Source organism: Pongo pygmaeus, chromosome 9 (assembly GCF_028885625.2).
Source record: "Pongo pygmaeus isolate AG05252 chromosome 9, NHGRI_mPonPyg2-v2.0_pri, whole genome shotgun sequence".
NCBI classification, from domain to species: domain Eukaryota; kingdom Metazoa; phylum Chordata; class Mammalia; order Primates; family Hominidae; genus Pongo; species Pongo pygmaeus.
The window spans coordinates 91,460,741-91,477,273 of NC_072382.2; the positions used below are offsets into that span (position 1 = coordinate 91,460,741).

Below are 16,533 nucleotides of genomic sequence, written 5' to 3' on the forward strand. Positions count from 1 at the left end.
TATACATTTTATAGAGGTACTCCAGTACAATGTTGAATAGAAGTTGTTACAGCAGACGTACTTGCTTTTTATTTCTGTTCCAACAGGGAAAGTATCCAGTCTTTCTCTGTTAAATATTATGTTAGCTCTAGGTTTTTTATACATTCCTTTTGTCACAATAAGGAAGTTTACTTCTATCCTAATATACTGGGCGTTTTCATTAGAAATGTATGTTGGATGTTGCCAAATGTTTTTTCTGTGCACATAGAGATGATCATATGTTATCATTTACTTTTGTTAAGTTATATGATGTTTTTAATGTTAATCCAACCCTGTCATCCTAAAATAAATCCCATTTGGTGACAATGTATTATCCTTTTATATATTGTTGAATTTTTGATATATTTTTCTTAAGAATGTTTCTGTCTATGATCATAAGGGATGTTAACCTGTAGATTCAGTTTCTTGTAATACCTTTGTGTCATTTGGTATCAAAGAAATGCTGGCCTCTTAGCATGAGTTGGGAACCATTTCATCTTCACTTTTTTGCAAGAGTTTATAAAGAATGGGTTCAATGTTGTCTACAAATATTTGGTAGAATTATCCAGGGATCTATCTGGGCCTGAAGTGTTTTATGTAGAACTATTTTTCACTACAAATTGAATTTCATACATATATATATATGTGTGTGTGTGTGTGTGTGTGTGTGTGTGTGTGTGTAATATATATGTGTATATATGTAATATATATGTAATATATATGTGTATATATATGTAATATATATATATGATCTATTTATTCTCAAGTGAGCCTTGGTAGTTTGCATTTTTTCAAAGATTTTTGTCCATTTCATCTAACTTGTTGAATTTATAAGCATAGAGTGGTTTATAATATTTTCTTACTATTCTTCTGTCTGCAGGTACTAGAGTGATATTCTCTCCTTTATTCCTGATGTTAGCAATTTAGTCATTTCTCCTTTTGTCCTGATCTGTCTTGTTGGAAGTTTATTAGTTTTATTGATCTCAGATAACTAGCTTTGGGTTTCATTGATTATCTCTACTATTATTTTTGTATCCTATTTCTTTTTTTAAATTTAAATAGAGACAGCTCTCGCTACACTACCCAGGACAGTCTCAAACTCCTTGACTCAAGCAATCCTCCTGCCTTGGCTTCCCAAAGTGCTGGGATTACACATATGAGCCATCAGGAACCCAGCCAGTTTCTATTTCTTAGATTTCTGCTGTGATATTTATCATGTCCTTTCTCCTGCTTATTTTGGCCTTTATTTGTTCTTTTTCTAGTTTCTGAAAGTGGAATCTGATGTCATTTGTCAGAAACTTAACTTTTTTTCTAAGATGGATTATTTAGTGCTATACCTCTCCCTATAAGCACTACTTTAGCTGCATCCTACAGATTTTAATATATTGTGGTTTTATTTTATTTTAGAGACAAGATTCCACTCTGTCACCCTGTCTGTCACCCAGGCTGGAGTGCAGTGGTCCAACCATAGCTCACTGTAACCGCAAACTCCCAGGCTCAAGTGATTCTCCTGCCCCAGCCTCCCAAGTAGCTGGAACTATAGGCATGTACCACCATGCCCAGCTAATTTTTTAATGTTTACTTTTAGAGATGGGTTTTATTGTGTTGCCTAGGCTGAGTGTTTCTATTTTTATTTGGTTCCAAATACTTTCTGATTTCTCTTTTCATTTCTACTTTGACCCATGGTTTATCTATAAATGTGTTATTTAATTTTAAAATATTTGAGGATGTTCTAGTTATCTTTCTAATATTGATTTCTAATTTAATTCCACTGAGGTCGGAGAACATACTGAGAATTTACTGAGACATGTCTTATGGCCCAGAATATTGTCTCTCTAATACATATTCTATATGCACTTGAAAAGAATGTATATTCTGTTTTTGGTTGGAGTATTCTATAAATGTCAATTAGGTCAAATTAGTTAATAGTGTCATGAAAGTCTTATATACTTACTGATTTATTATCTAATTATATTGTTAAAATTTTGTTTCAGCAGGCAATTATCTCATGAAGCTACTTACATAATAAAAATCTCATGATAGAACTATTATTTTACATATTTTATTATTTTTAAAGTGTTTCATTTACATAAAATAAGGTGAATAAAAAATAAGGTGTTTCAGGCATGAAGGTAAATTTGGTCCCTTTAACTCTATCTTGGCTGAAAGTCACAGTTCCAATGAGGTTTTAAGGCTGGCAATATTCCTTGAATGATAATATATTACTATTTGAATAAGATGTTTCTCATTTATTCCCAAGATTGCATATGTTCTCTTGGGTTTTTTCCAATTATTTATAGTTTCAGAATCTGGGACACATTTTTTAAGCATCTGGTTAATAACGTTTCTCTAAGAAAGATTCAAGAGATCCTTCAGGAAATAAAATATTCTTGTAAAGGTCAAGAAAATTATGTGAAATGTCAAAACAAATTTGGAAAACTGCCATCTCTATAATTAACATTACCTTAAAATATAAATGATTTATTAAATAAAGATGTATTAGGTAAAACAATTGTCTGACTTTTGGGGAACTTTTTTTTTTTTGAGACAGAGTCTTGCTCTGTCGCCAGGCTAGAGTGCAGTGGCGTGATCTCGGCTCACTGCAACCTCTGCCTCCTGGGTTCAAGCGATTCTCCCGCCTCAGCCTCCCAAGTAGCTGGGACTACAGGCACGCGCCACACGCCCAGCTAATATTTGTATTTTTAGTAGAGATGGGGTTTCACCATGTTGGCCAGGATGGTCTCCATCTCTTGGCCTCATGATCCGCCCACCTCGGCCTCCCAAAGTGCTGGGATGACAGGTGTGAGCCACCACTCCCGGCCAGGAACTTTTAATTTTGGCATAATTGCAAATGTATAGCAAATCTGCAACAGTTATGCAAAAAATCCCTGTATATCTCTTGCTCAGATTTTTAAATTGTTTTCATTTTATGCATTTGATTTTTTAGAATACACTTTCAGACTTGATGTTGAAGAAGGAGTGGGAATCCCCCGAATACCTGTACATCCCATTGGATATAATGATGCAGAAATATTATTACGGTATAGTTTTCTTGTTGGATATGAGATTAAGATATTTTCCACTAGGTGTCTATTTTCTCATTGAAAACCAATATGGCATTCTTATGTTAAACACAAAGTTTTATAACTAAATAACTCCTGAAATAGGAATAACAGAGTATACTATCTTTTTATTTCATAAAAGTAGTCATTTTAGTGACTAAGAAATAAAAATAAAATATCGCTCTGTTTGCTACAAATGAAATTCTCAAATACAAAGCTATGTCCTAAGATAATTCTGATTTGAGATTTTTCAAGCAATTGAATTTTCATAGGTATTCATTAGATATTTATATTCAACATCTAGTATAAGAATATGACAATGTCCCCCACTTACTAGAGGTATGACTTTGGATCAGTTGCTTAAACTTTCTCCGGCTCAGTTTCTTTATTTGTAAGATGAGGCTAGTAACTGTTTCTCCTTGATAGAGTTAGTATGAGATCATATGTGTAAAATACTTAGCACCGTATTTAGAATATAGTAAACAATTATTGTATTCTATATCTGATATTTCTTTACATATCCCCCAACTCCCATTTTTAAATGCCTGTATGAGTATTACAACTTAATAATTGTTTGGGTGCCTACTGTGTAATCAGCAGCTTTTTTACAAATACATTTCTTCTCCTTAATGCAGTCATTAATTTCCTATATTTAGGATATCTTGGATTCAGTGAGTCCCCACATAAATAATTAAGGTCAAAAATAAGGAGATAGGCTTCCCATTTGCCATCACTACTTTATTTTTTCTCTTTGCTCTCATCACTAACGTATTACGTATTTTACTTACTGATTTCAGTATGGCTCTCTCATTAGAAAATGAGCTCCACAAAGGGCGGGCTTTTTGACAATACCTGGCACTTAGTAAATGACAAATATTTGTTATATATATGAATGAAATATTGTCATCAAACTTTAAAATTTCTCCTTAGAAATTGTGGTAGCCTTTTTATGTGACTTTCATTTTATTTTGTCAGCTACTTGGGAGGAATCGCTCCACCAGATAAGAGTTGGAAGGGAGCCCTTAATGTGAGTTATAGTATCGGACCTGGCTTTACAGGGAGTGATTCTTTCAGGTAATTTTGCATTACTTTAATAGTCTGAAAAAGTTTTATATTTTTCATGGAAACATGTCAAGATAACTGTTCTGCCAGGGATATTTTGCTTATCTCTTTTTCTCTTTCTAAATAACCATTTTACATTACTTAAGAAGTACTTACAAATAAAATATTGAATTATTTCACTAGTAACATCACAATATTAGTTTCATAGAATCGCAAAAATTAATATATTTGAACATAGGTTTAACATTTCAAAGATTTTTCAAAATTCTCTCTTCAACTTTTTTTTAAAATAGTTTTTCAAATAACTTTCAAAATGATATACATGTGAAAAACTAGGTGAAGGTGCTGGGCGTGGTGGCTCACACCTGGAATCCCAGCATTTGGGAGGCTGAGGCGGGCGGATCACCTGAGGTTGGGAGTTGAAGACCAGCCTGGCCAACATGGAGAAACCCCGTTTCTACTAAAAACACGAAAATTAGCCAGGCGTGGTGGTGCATGCCTGTAATCCCAGCTACTTGGGAGGCTGAGGCAGGAGAATCGCTTGAACCCAGGAGGCAGAGGTTGCGGTGAGCCGAGATCGCGCCATTGCACTTGAGCCTGGGCAACAAGACTGAAACTTCATCTAAAAAAAAAAACAAAAAAAAAACAACTAGGTGAAGTTAAGGGAGAAGTAAAGATGAAGAGAGAAGGGGGCCAACATTTATAGATCACTTACTGTGTGGGTTAAATTAGTTTAAATGGATAAATCACATAGCTACTATAAGACTATAAGGCTCAATAGAATTAATATTACAATTATTATTGTTATTAATACATGATAACACTCTTCTAGAAGAGATGTGATCACAAATTGTGTGTTTATTGAGCTTAGTCTTACAGAAAGAGTAAAAGTGTACCACTGGGTCAAGGGAGGCAAGAAATGCCAACTAGAGAAATCAGCTTGTACAGAGTAGTTGAACAGCATGGCATGATCAGAACTTCAAGAAGTTTGATTTGCCTGAAATGTGATGGGAGAGAGAAATGTAACACTGATAAATCAGAGTGCATATAGCTGTTTTTATTAAACCAAAATTATTATATCAGTCTTCTTTGCTAACAATTTACCCTTAACTACGTGAATTTGGATTCTCAGAATATTTTTTAGTTTCTGTAGGATTTCTTGTATTCCAGAAATTTTAAAATATTAGAAGTCCAATTTCCTTGTTTTATAATAAGTTTATAAATGTTTGATTTATATGTGTTTATCTCTATCATTAAATCAGAACAGTGCTCTTTTAATTTAAGAGACTTTATTATCTAATTTGTGTATGCCCTCCAGAGAAAGGAAAATGTAACTTACTCAATGAAACGTAAAGCCCTTTCTGATTTACAAATAGAAACCTACAGAGAAAACATATAACTTCAGTTCTACAATTTTAGTCACAATTAAAGAGTAAACTCAAAAGCATAAACATTCCTAAGTCTAGATATAAAATAGCCGTGCTCCTTCACTGAATTCCATAGAATTCTCTATTGGTTAGAACTCAAAGTGGACAAATAAACAACAACAAAACTAAAAACTAGATTCTCTCATGTCTCACCTCACAGAGATCTTGAAAATCCATTAATCCATTTACAGATATTATAAAATGACAAGACATAAAGGCCAACTCCAAATCATTGCTGCCACCAATGAGGAATAACTTAATCTGCCCTAAGCAAAGCAGAAACATAACACACAACATCAGTAGAGAAAAAGTAAAGCTAGAGATACAGAGTATCAGCAAAGTTAAATTTCTACTGTTGTTTAGAATTTACATGTGAGAGCCAAAAGAAGATATGAAGAATTGGTTTAAGCTGCCCATACCTGGTTCTGCAAAATGAATCCATTGTACCTCAAAGTGGAACCTCTAAAAATCTTCCACAGTGAGAAAAGGAACACAAACCTTCACTAGACAGATTGTGCATTTCAGTGGTTTTGAATTATTTGCATTACTATCATGTTTCTACAAGTTAACTTCTCTTTACAGAGCTGTAAAACAGTCTAGTTAAGGACACTGACAGGTAAAGTTGACCATAATGGATAAACCAAAGTTTTTCCCAATTTTTCCTTACAGGATTATATTCATTTATTTCATGAATATTTCTTGAGCATTTCCTATGCCCCGGGAACCATTCTGGGTTCTGGGGATTCAGCAGTGAATAAAGTAGGCAAAAATCTCCTCCCTGTGGAGCCTGCATTCTAGAGTTCAGTTTATTTGAAACGTGATGAGTTCGAAGTAATAATAGGACAAATAAATATTCTTCTGGAGCTCAAAAATACTAAAAACGAGAAAGACGTAGGTTTAAAGATGTAGATGTCCTTCTTTGAGAATCTTAGCAGATAGTCTATGTTTTTGTTTAGACTAATATCAATTTTTTTCATTCCTCATATGTTGCATTTTTCTTTACTTTTCTTCTTTTAATGACACAAAGCGGTGAATTTGGGTTTCTTACTAATCATATATCTAAGGCTCATATTTTTAGAAACACATGCTAAACAATATTTCTGCTTTTCTGCTATTAATTTTCATCTGTCAGTAGCAAAAAGAAATCATTTACTTAATGCCTTAAAATGAGAAAAAAAATCCATCAATTAGTTTTCCTCTGAGGTACTTTTAGTTGAATATTGCAAATGGATTAAATATCAGAAGAACAGAATACTTTTGGTGGGGGTGAGGGAAGCCAGAATTTGTTCTTAACAATATACAAGTTTCGGGGGCTTATTCATTCTTCCCTTAAAAAACGATCACAAACTAGAAACAAGGGAGGTCTCCCTACCTTTAGAATAAACGATGATTAATTTTGTTCCCTTGGGGAAAAGTAGCATTTTCCCATGTCATCTTGGATTCATAAAATGTGAGTGAGACTTTTTTTTTCTGTCTGGCTGAGCTTGATTGTATTTTCCCTTGTTTTCTAATTCGGTTGATTGTAACTCATGAATGAATATTTAAAAGCCTGACCCAAATCAGAATCAACAATCATGGCCTAGAAACATTTCATTATGTAGTTGTGCACTGTAGCAGGAGCTTCCCAAATTCTCATTTAACAACAGAATTTTTTATGTTTTTTATAGGTGGCACTAAGCCAGCTCTTAAACTTACATATCATTTCCATAATCATGAAGAAAATTTCTGAACCTAGGATTTAATTAAATATAAATAGATACATTTAAATAATATGCTTATACTTTTTTATTACATAATGGGCTGTCTTCTTCGTTTTCATAATTAACTGGGGTATATTTTTACATTTTAGAATAAATATGACATTTTGAATAATAGAATATTTTGAATTTTAAATAAATAACAATTTAGCTATGAGAAAATAATATAAAATAGACAGCTTTTAAAATTTGACTTCAAGGTGCATGCTTGGGTGCTTAGAAGTAAATTGGCATAATGTCTGTACCTTACTTGCGAATGCTTCAACAGTGTTAACAATTATTGAATTTAGGTGGTAGAGATATGAGAATCCATTATGCTATTGCACAGCTTTTCATAATAAAACACTATTATGAAGATAGTTTTTTATAATAAAACACTGTAAAAAAACATAATTTGCTGTACTAAGTAATTTATTCCTTTTAAAATTCTAGGAAGGTTAGAATGCATGTTCATAACATCAATAAAATTACAAGGATTTACAATGTAATTGGAACTATCAGAGGATCTGTGGAACCTGGTGAGTCACATAATTTTTTAAAACATTTTGTTTTTACAAAAATTAAAGAGTAAGTAAAGATAAACTGTAGTCAACAATTGAAGTGGGGTTTTTTGGCTGATTTGAAACTACTAAATTTTGAAGAAAACTGTACAAGTCTAAAAGAAGATTTTACTTTATAGTGTTTATTGTCCTCTATAGAGGAAACTCAAGCAAGAGGATGTTTATTTTAAAAACATAAATTACAAATATTTATAATGTATTCAAAGTTGTAGGTTTTTTGAACGTATTATTTTCCAGACAGGTATGTTATTCTGGGAGGTCACCGGGACTCCTGGGTATTTGGAGCTATTGACCCAACTAGTGGGGTTGCTGTTTTGCAAGAAATTGCTCGGAGTTTTGGGAAACTGATGAGTAAAGGTAAACAAACTTTCTTTCCTAGGTGATGACAAAAAGTGACTTACTGAATTTTCTTTTATTTTTTAGGCAGTTGTACCTAACCATGTGTGTTAACAATTCTTACAGGCTGGAGACCTAGAAGAACTATCATTTTTGCCAGCTGGGATGCAGAAGAATTTGGACTTCTGGGTTCCACAGAATGGGCTGAGGTAAATAAGACAAAGAAGGTTCTTATTATTTTTTTGGTCAACAGGGAACAAATATGTATGTATCTCAGGATGATCAAAAATATATTCCATTACCTAATATGGTTTTGATTTGGAGAATGACTCAAGACAATTTAAGAAATAGTTTGTTTTTACTTTCACATCAGTTTGGCAATAACCTTTTATTACTAGACTGCAAACAGAGTTATTGGCTCTTGTCAAAATATTTTCATTGCCATTTGCATTTGTTTTATTAAAAATAAGAAAATCAGTAAGCTCAGAAAATAATCAAAATTAATGAGATGTTTTTGATGATAATTTACTTATCTAAAAACTGATACAGATGCTTAGAGCTAATTTTCAAGTTTTTGAAGTTTCTTTAGAGTTTTTAAATCTGAGAAAATATAAGATGTTCTATTAAGATGGCCATATATTGACTATATTTTCACATTTACAGATTCCATTTAACATGGCAACCATAAGTATACTTTAGCATTTACAACAGATATGTGCTTCATTGTTAAGTATAAAGTGATAATTCTGTGAATTGAATTACTTTAATAAATTGACCTGCTTTACAATTTCATAGGTGGGGTTCTTTTTCTTCGCATATGATTGTCATTTGTCACTGACTCTTAATTATTTATATTTAAGTGTCTCTCCTAGGGCCCTTTTCTTCCAACTTCTTCCTTTAGTCTCTCTGTCAAGTAATCTCTAAGTTCTTAAATGTAAAAGGTAAGCACATACATTTTTTTAACTTTTAAGTTCAGGGTACAAGTGCAGGTATGTTACATAGGTAAACTGTGTCATGGGGATTTGCCACGCTGTTCAACTACTCTGTACAAGCTGATTTCTCTAGTTGGCATTTCCTGCCTGCCTTGACCCAGTGGTAAACTTTTACTCTTTCTGTAAGACTAAGCTCAATAAACACACAATTTGTGATCACATCTTTTCAAGAAGAGTGTTATCATGTATTAATAACAATAATAATTGTAATAATATTTCTATTGAGCTTTACAGTAGCTATGTGATTTACCCATTTTAACTCATTTAATCCACACAGTAAGTGATCAATAAATGTTGGCTCCCTTCTCTCTTCATCTTTACCCCTCCCTTAACTTCACCTAGTTTTTCACATGTATATCATTTTGAAAGTTATTTGAAAAACTATTTTAAAAACTAGGTGAAGAGAGAATTTTGAAAAACCTGGTTTGAAATGTTAAACCTATAACTCAAATGCAGTGATTTTTGAGACTCTATGAAACTAATATTGTGATATTACTAGTGAAAGATTATTTCATCACCCAGGTATTAAGCCCAGTACCCACTAGTTATTTTTTCTGACCCTTTCCCTTGTCCCACCTTCCACCCTTTGAAAGTCCCCAGTGTGTGTTGTTCCCCTCTATGTGTCCATGGGTTCTCATCATTTAGCTCCCACTTATAAGTGAGAACATGTGATATTTATTTTTCTGTTTCAACATTAGCTTGCCAAGGATAATGGTCTTCAGCTCCATCCATGTCCCTGCAAACAACATAGTCTCATTCTTTTTTACAACTGTGTAGTATTCCAAGGTGTACATGTACCACATTTTCTTTATCAAGTCTGTCATTGATGGATATCTGGGTTGAATTCATGTCTTTGCTATTATGAATAGTGCTGCAATGAACATATGTGTGTATGTGTCTTTATAATAGAATGATATATTCCTTTAGTTATATACCCAGTAATGGGATTGCTGGGTCCAGTAGTATTTCTACGTAGGTGCACTACGTAAGTACTCCTCCATCTGCTATTTATCATTTATAAGTCTAGACTTTATAGAGCTGGAGAGGATGTGGAGAAATAGGAACACTTTTACACTGTTGGTGGGACTGTAAACTAGTTCAACCCTTGTGGAAGTCAGTGTGGCGATTCCTCAGGGATCTAGAACTAGAAATTCCATTCGACCCAGCCATCCCATTACTGGGTATATACCCAAAGGACTATAAATCATGCTGCTATAAAGACACATGCACACGTATGTTTATTGCGGCATTATTCACAATAGCAAAGACTTGGAACCAACCCAAATGTCCAACAATGATAGACTGGATTAAGAAAATGCGGCACATATACACCATGGAATACTATGCAGCCATAAAAAATGATGAGTTCACGTCCTTTGTAGGGACATGGATGAAATTGGAAATCATCATTCTCAGTAAACTATCGCAAGAACAAAAAACCAAACACCGCATATTCTCACTCATTGGTGGGAATTGAACAATGAGAACACATGGACACAGGAAGGGGAACATCACACTTCGGGGACTGTTGTGGGGTGGGGGGAGGGGGGAGGGATAGCATTGGGAGATATACCTAATGCTAGATGACGAGTTGGTGGGTGCAGCGCACCAGCATGGCACATGTATACATATGTAACTTACCTGCACATTGCGCACATGTACCATAGAGCCTAAAGTATAATAATAATAATAATAATAAAAAGAAAAAAAATTAAAAAAAAAAACAGCCTCCAGCTCCATCCATGTTGCTGCAAAAGACACAATTTCATTTTTTATGGATGAATATTTGAATACTTAATTTATTTCTACTCTTTTCTCTGAGCATGGTGTTGTAAGTACCTCCTTGTGTCATTAAAAACTTGTAAATTTTATTTAAAAAAAAAAAAAAGAGCTGTTTTAAAATATGGCACACCTGTCTTGCCATTGTGTTTAGTTTTAAAAATGCTTTCCTCCTAACTCGTTTTCTCTTACATTAGTTTAAAATACTATAATAGGAATAATATGAATTAAACAAATATAGAGGGGGTAAAAATCTCACTCACAATTACTTGTCTGGTATCACTTATCCTTTGTTGATTACATTTACACTGCGAATTGTTATTTTCACATTGGTATTATTAATATGCATTTTGAAACTATAACATTAATTTGATGAATCAAATTTTATTAGTTCAGGTCATTATCTTTTTTTCCCCCTGCCCCTGTGGTGGGTGAGGTCATTTGCTTTTACAAACATATGATTTAGAAACATGTGATTTCTTGTGACACATATATAAACACATATAAACACATGCATCTGTTTTTCAAATTTCAGCAGTTGAACATAAAGAAATCTAATATATAAAATAATAAAAACGCTTTGCATTAATTTATAAACATGTGCATTAAAAGACAATTTCAATACACTTTCCAGTCTTGTGCCAGGTTCTTAATTATATTCAGTAGCATGCTTACCTTCTTTAAATACTCATAAGGAATCTTCTTTATTTTCACTATAAATATGTTATAATGGAAACTCTGATTTTACATTTCTCTGTAATGGAGTCAACTATCACCTGGCTTATGCAGGCAAGTGCAAAGAGGTGACAGTTTTTATTTGTGCCATAACAACACACAGCTTTAAATGTTTTTACTATAACATATTTTAGAAAGCTAACAAGCTAGAGAGAGAGGTGAAGGGCTCTCTCAGCGTGTTCCTCTCTGTAAGTGTGTTAGTCTTGCTTTACTTTTTCTTTAATCTGTGTCTGTGTGTGTGTGAGAGAGAGAGCGAAAGAGAGTCTTGTTTGTCTTAATGTGTGCCTCCTCTCTAATTTTTTGTCTTCCTTTGTTATTCTTTCACTTCATATACATAGTAAATATAAACAAATAGAAATTTTATATTTCTCACTTTTGAAATGATAAATTTACTTGGGTATCCCCTCTATAAATGGATCTCAAACTTCAATGTATGTAAGAGTCAATTGCCAGTTATATCTATTAGAAAATACAGATTGGCTGGGCGCGGCGGCTCACGCCTATAATCTCAGCACTTTGGGAGGCCGAGGCCGGCGGATCACGAGGTCAGGAGATCGAGACCATTCTGGCTAACATGGTGAAACCCCGCCTCTACTAAAAATACAAAAAATTAGCCGGGTGCGATGGCGGGCGCCTGTAGTCCCAGCTACTTGGGAGGCTGAGGCAGGAGAATGGCGTGAACCCAGGTGGCGGAGCTTGCAGTGAGCGGAGATAGCGCCACTGCACTCTGCCCTGGGCAAAAAAGCAAGATTCTGTCTCCAAAAAAAAAAAAAAAGAAAATACAGATTTCCGCCCAGCGCGGTGGTTCATGCCTGTAATCTCAGCACTTTGGGAGGCTGAGACGGGTGGATCACCTGTCAGGAGTTAGAGACCAGCCTGGCCAACATGGTGAAACCCGTGTCTACTAAAAATACAAAAATTAGCCAGGTGTGGTGGTGAGAGGTGACAACATGCTGGCAGCCCTGGCAGCCCTCGCTCCTTCTCGGCGCCTCCTCGCCTTGACGCCCACTCTGGCCGTGCTTGAGGAGCCCTTCAGCCCACCGCTGCACTGGGAGCCGCTTTCTGGGCTGGCCAACGCCAGAGCCAGCTCCCTCAGCTTGCCGGGAAGTGTGGAGGGAGAGGAGCAGGCGGGAACCAGGCTGCGCGCGGCGCTCGCGGGCCATCGCGAGTTCCGGGTGGGCGTGGGCTCGGCGGGCCCCGCACTCGGAGCCGCCCGCCAGCCTGCAAGCCCCGGGCAGTGAGGGGCTTAGCGCCTGGGCCAGCAGCTGCTGCGCTCGACTTTTCGCTGGGCCTTAGCTGCATCCCCGCGGGGCAGGGCTTCCGACCTGCAGCCCACCATGCCTGAGCCTGCCCTCCCACCGCTGCCGCCCCCGCTGCTGCCACCCCCGCCGACGGCTCTTGCGCGGCCAGAGCTCCCCACGAGCACCGCTCCCTGCTCCAGGGCGCCCAGTCCCAACGACCGACCAAGGGCTGAGGAGTGCGGGCGCACGTCGCGGAACTGGCAGGCAGCTCTGCCTGAGGCCCCCTGTGAGATCCACTGGATGAAGCCAGCTGGGATACTGAGTCTGGTGGGGACTTGGAGAATCTTTATGTCTAGCTAAGGGATTGTAAATACACCAATCAGCACTCTGTATCTAGTTCAAGGTTTGTAAACACACCAATCAGCACCCTGTGTCTAGCTCAGGGTTTGTGAATGCACCATAGGCACTCTGTATCTAGTCAATCTGGTGGGGACTTGGAGAACTTTTATGTCTAGCTAAGGGATTGTAAATACACCAATCAGCACTCTGTATCTAGCTCAAGGTTTGTAAACACACCAATCAGCACCCTGTGTCTAGCTAAGGGATTTTAAATACACCAATCAGCACTCTGTATCTAGCTCAAGGTTTGTAAACACACCAATCAGCACCCTGTGTCTAGCTCAGGGTTTGTGAATGCACCAATCCACACTGTATATCTAGCTAATCTAGTGGGGAGGTGGAGAACTTTTGTGTTGTAGCTCAGGGAGTGTAAACGCACCAATCAAAACCCTGTCAAAACGGACCAATCAGCTCTCTGTAAAACAGACCAATCGGCTCTCTGTAAAATGGACCAATCAGCAGGATGTAGGTGGGGGCCAGATAAGAGAATAAAAGCAGGCTGCCAGAACCAGCAGTGCAATTTCCCTCAGGTCTTCTTCCACATTGTGGAGGGTTTGTCCTTTTGCTCTTTGTAATAAATCTTGCTGCTGCTCACTCGTTGGATCCACGTGGCGTTTGTGAGCTGTAACACTAATCTCGAAGGTGTGCAGCTTTACTCGTGAAGCCAGCGAGACTACCAGGAGAAAGGAAGAACTCCAGATTCGCGGCCTTAAGAGTTGTAACACTCACCTCGAGGGTCTGCAGCGTCATTTCTGAGCCAGCAAGACCACAAACCCACCAGAAGGAAGAAGCTCTGAACACATCCGAATATCAGAAGGAATAAACTCCGGACACACTGCCTTTGAGAACTGTAGCACTCACCGCGAGGGTCTGTGGCTTCATTCTTGAAGTCAGTGAGAACAAGAACCCACCAATTCTGGACACAGTGGCACACGCCTGTAATCTCAGGTACTCCAGAGGCGGAGGCAAGAGAATTGTTTGAACCTGGGAGGCAGTGGTTGCAGTGAGCTGAGATCGTGCTGCTGCACTCCAGCCTCGGCAACAGAGTGAGTCTGTGTCTCTAAAATAAAATAAAATAATAAAATACAGATTTCCAGGCCTCACTTTTAGCCTCACTGTGAGTTCTGATTCAGTAGATCTAGGGCAGGGCCCTAGAATATGGGAGCCACATCCCTGCATAGTCTGACGCAGGGAATCAAGGAACCACACTTCGAAAATATTTTTTTTTTCTTAGGGCTCTCTGCTATTGCTAGAAACGGTAGCTATTGCTTCATAGTATCCTTAATTCTTATATTAATTGCATAATTGTTATTAACCACCTGGTTTTCTGTGTTTTCTCAGAAATTAGGGTCACAGGTGGCCATAGCTATTTATTCTGAAAGATACTTGTAAACCACTTTTCTACAAAATGAATTTGCTTGTTTTGTTTACATTTTCACAACTGTAAGTAATGTGAATTAAGTAACATCTTTGCTTCAACTACAGGAGAATGTCAAAATACTCCAGGAGAGAAGCATTGCATACATCAACTCAGATTCATCTATAGAAGGTAAATTTTATTTCAATTTGAAGTAAAATTTTCAGAAAGGAAATTTTACTTCAAGTAAGTTTTATTTATTGTTGAGTAGAATACCATCTATTAAGACTGTAAATTTTAGCTTATTAAGCACCTCAGATATCCCCTTCCTATGAGATGCCTCAGTAATACCTTTATTTTTCATTTTGCCACAGAGAAAGTAATTAGGATTCATATGAATTGATATGATTTATAACTAAGCTATTGCTTTTAATTTCTTTGATATATTTACTGTTTGTTTATATTAAATTACTACTTAAAACTCTAATATTAGCCACATATTTTCTCGATAAAGATATTAATGGAATTTGGCTAAAACAGTTCAGAAGAAAGGTTTTTCAGACTGTTCTGTGTAGAAATATTTCCTGTATTTGTTGTAACAAGTTTGAAGTAAGTGTACTCACTCCTTTTGAACTACAAACTCCCATTGAATCTAGCTCAGGATCACCTGAGCCCAGGAGTATAAGCCATAGAGAGACCCTGACTCAAAAAAAAAGAAAAAACTGATCTGGATTGTCTAGGCCAACAGGACATGATTTCTCATTAGCACTACTATGGAGACAGTATGATTCAGAAAATGAGATTTGTGTCTCTAGGCTTTCACTGCTTTGTAATTATTTCTAAATAAATGTTAGAATGTAATAATTACTGACATGGCTTTGTCTAATATCTTGATATATACTATTGCGTAGAATGAAACAAGTAAAAAATTAATGCTACAGACTTACCACTTCCTTTGCCAAAGTGCCCCTAAGAAATGCTGCCATAAGAATGACCCTTATAATCACTGTGAGAGCTGCTGCCTTAGCAACCAAAGTCCACCAAGACCTCCTTCTATTCAAAATATTTGGTGCAGCCTCTCTTGCTCCTGAAGAACTATTTCCACCCTGTTTTATTCTTTGGGAATAAAATATTTGATTTGAAGATCATTATATCTTGTTTAAAATTAGAAAATAAAGTTAGAATTAAGCATAAATGGAATTTCATTTAGAAGTATGAAATAATACTCTGTGTCTTATTTATTTTTCAGGCAATTATACTCTCAGAGTTGACTGTACTCCCCTTCTTTACCAATTAGTGTATAAACTGACAAAAGAGGTATATAAGGAAATGTGTCTTCATATGTTTTCTTTGGAATGGATAAATGAGTAACGTGTGTTCCCCCCTAAATTAATGGTACTTATTTATAAGCTGGTGAGAGAAAATAATAGAATCATATAAACAAGTCAAAACAAAATCTTTAATGTGCCATTTACCTATGTGACATAACTAAGAAGATTTATCACCAGCTTCTTTGTTCTAGTAATAGTTCTTATTAATAATTGTGTAAATAGTTGTAACATATATTTATCTGGCAGAGGTATTTGATACAGCAGAAAGAACACTGAGCTGGAATAGAAAAGGCATACGGTTCAAAAACTGTCTTAGCTACTCATTCACCCATTCAACAAATATTCATTGAGTGGTCACTATATGTCAGGCTCTATAAAATGAATTATAGCAGCAATAGTGATAAAGGGACAAGGTCACTGAATTCGAAGACTTTGTAATCTAGAGAGGACACAGATTGGTAAATGAGGAATTAGAAT

At 36.1% G+C, this 16,533-nt stretch overlaps 1 protein-coding gene across 3 annotated transcripts in view; it reads left to right on the forward strand.

Annotated features, from left to right (window-relative positions):
• Nucleotides 1–16,533, forward strand: part of NAALAD2 (N-acetylated alpha-linked acidic dipeptidase 2) — a 57,159-nt gene that overhangs the window by 20,207 nt on the left and 20,419 nt on the right. For 2 of the 3 annotated variants that reach the window (XM_054438060.2, XM_054438062.2), the window contains exons 7-13: nt 2,966–3,059; nt 4,056–4,154; nt 7,759–7,844; nt 8,124–8,243; nt 8,349–8,431; nt 14,854–14,917; nt 15,975–16,042. In XM_054438060.2, the coding sequence (XP_054294035.1) occupies nt 2,966–3,059; nt 4,056–4,154; nt 7,759–7,844; nt 8,124–8,243; nt 8,349–8,431; nt 14,854–14,917; nt 15,975–16,042 (614 nt within the window). The remainder of the gene's footprint in view (nt 1–2,965; nt 3,060–4,055; nt 4,155–7,758; nt 7,845–8,123; nt 8,244–8,348; nt 8,432–14,853; nt 14,918–15,974; nt 16,043–16,533) is intronic. The other variant, XM_054438061.2, reaches the window with a different exon arrangement.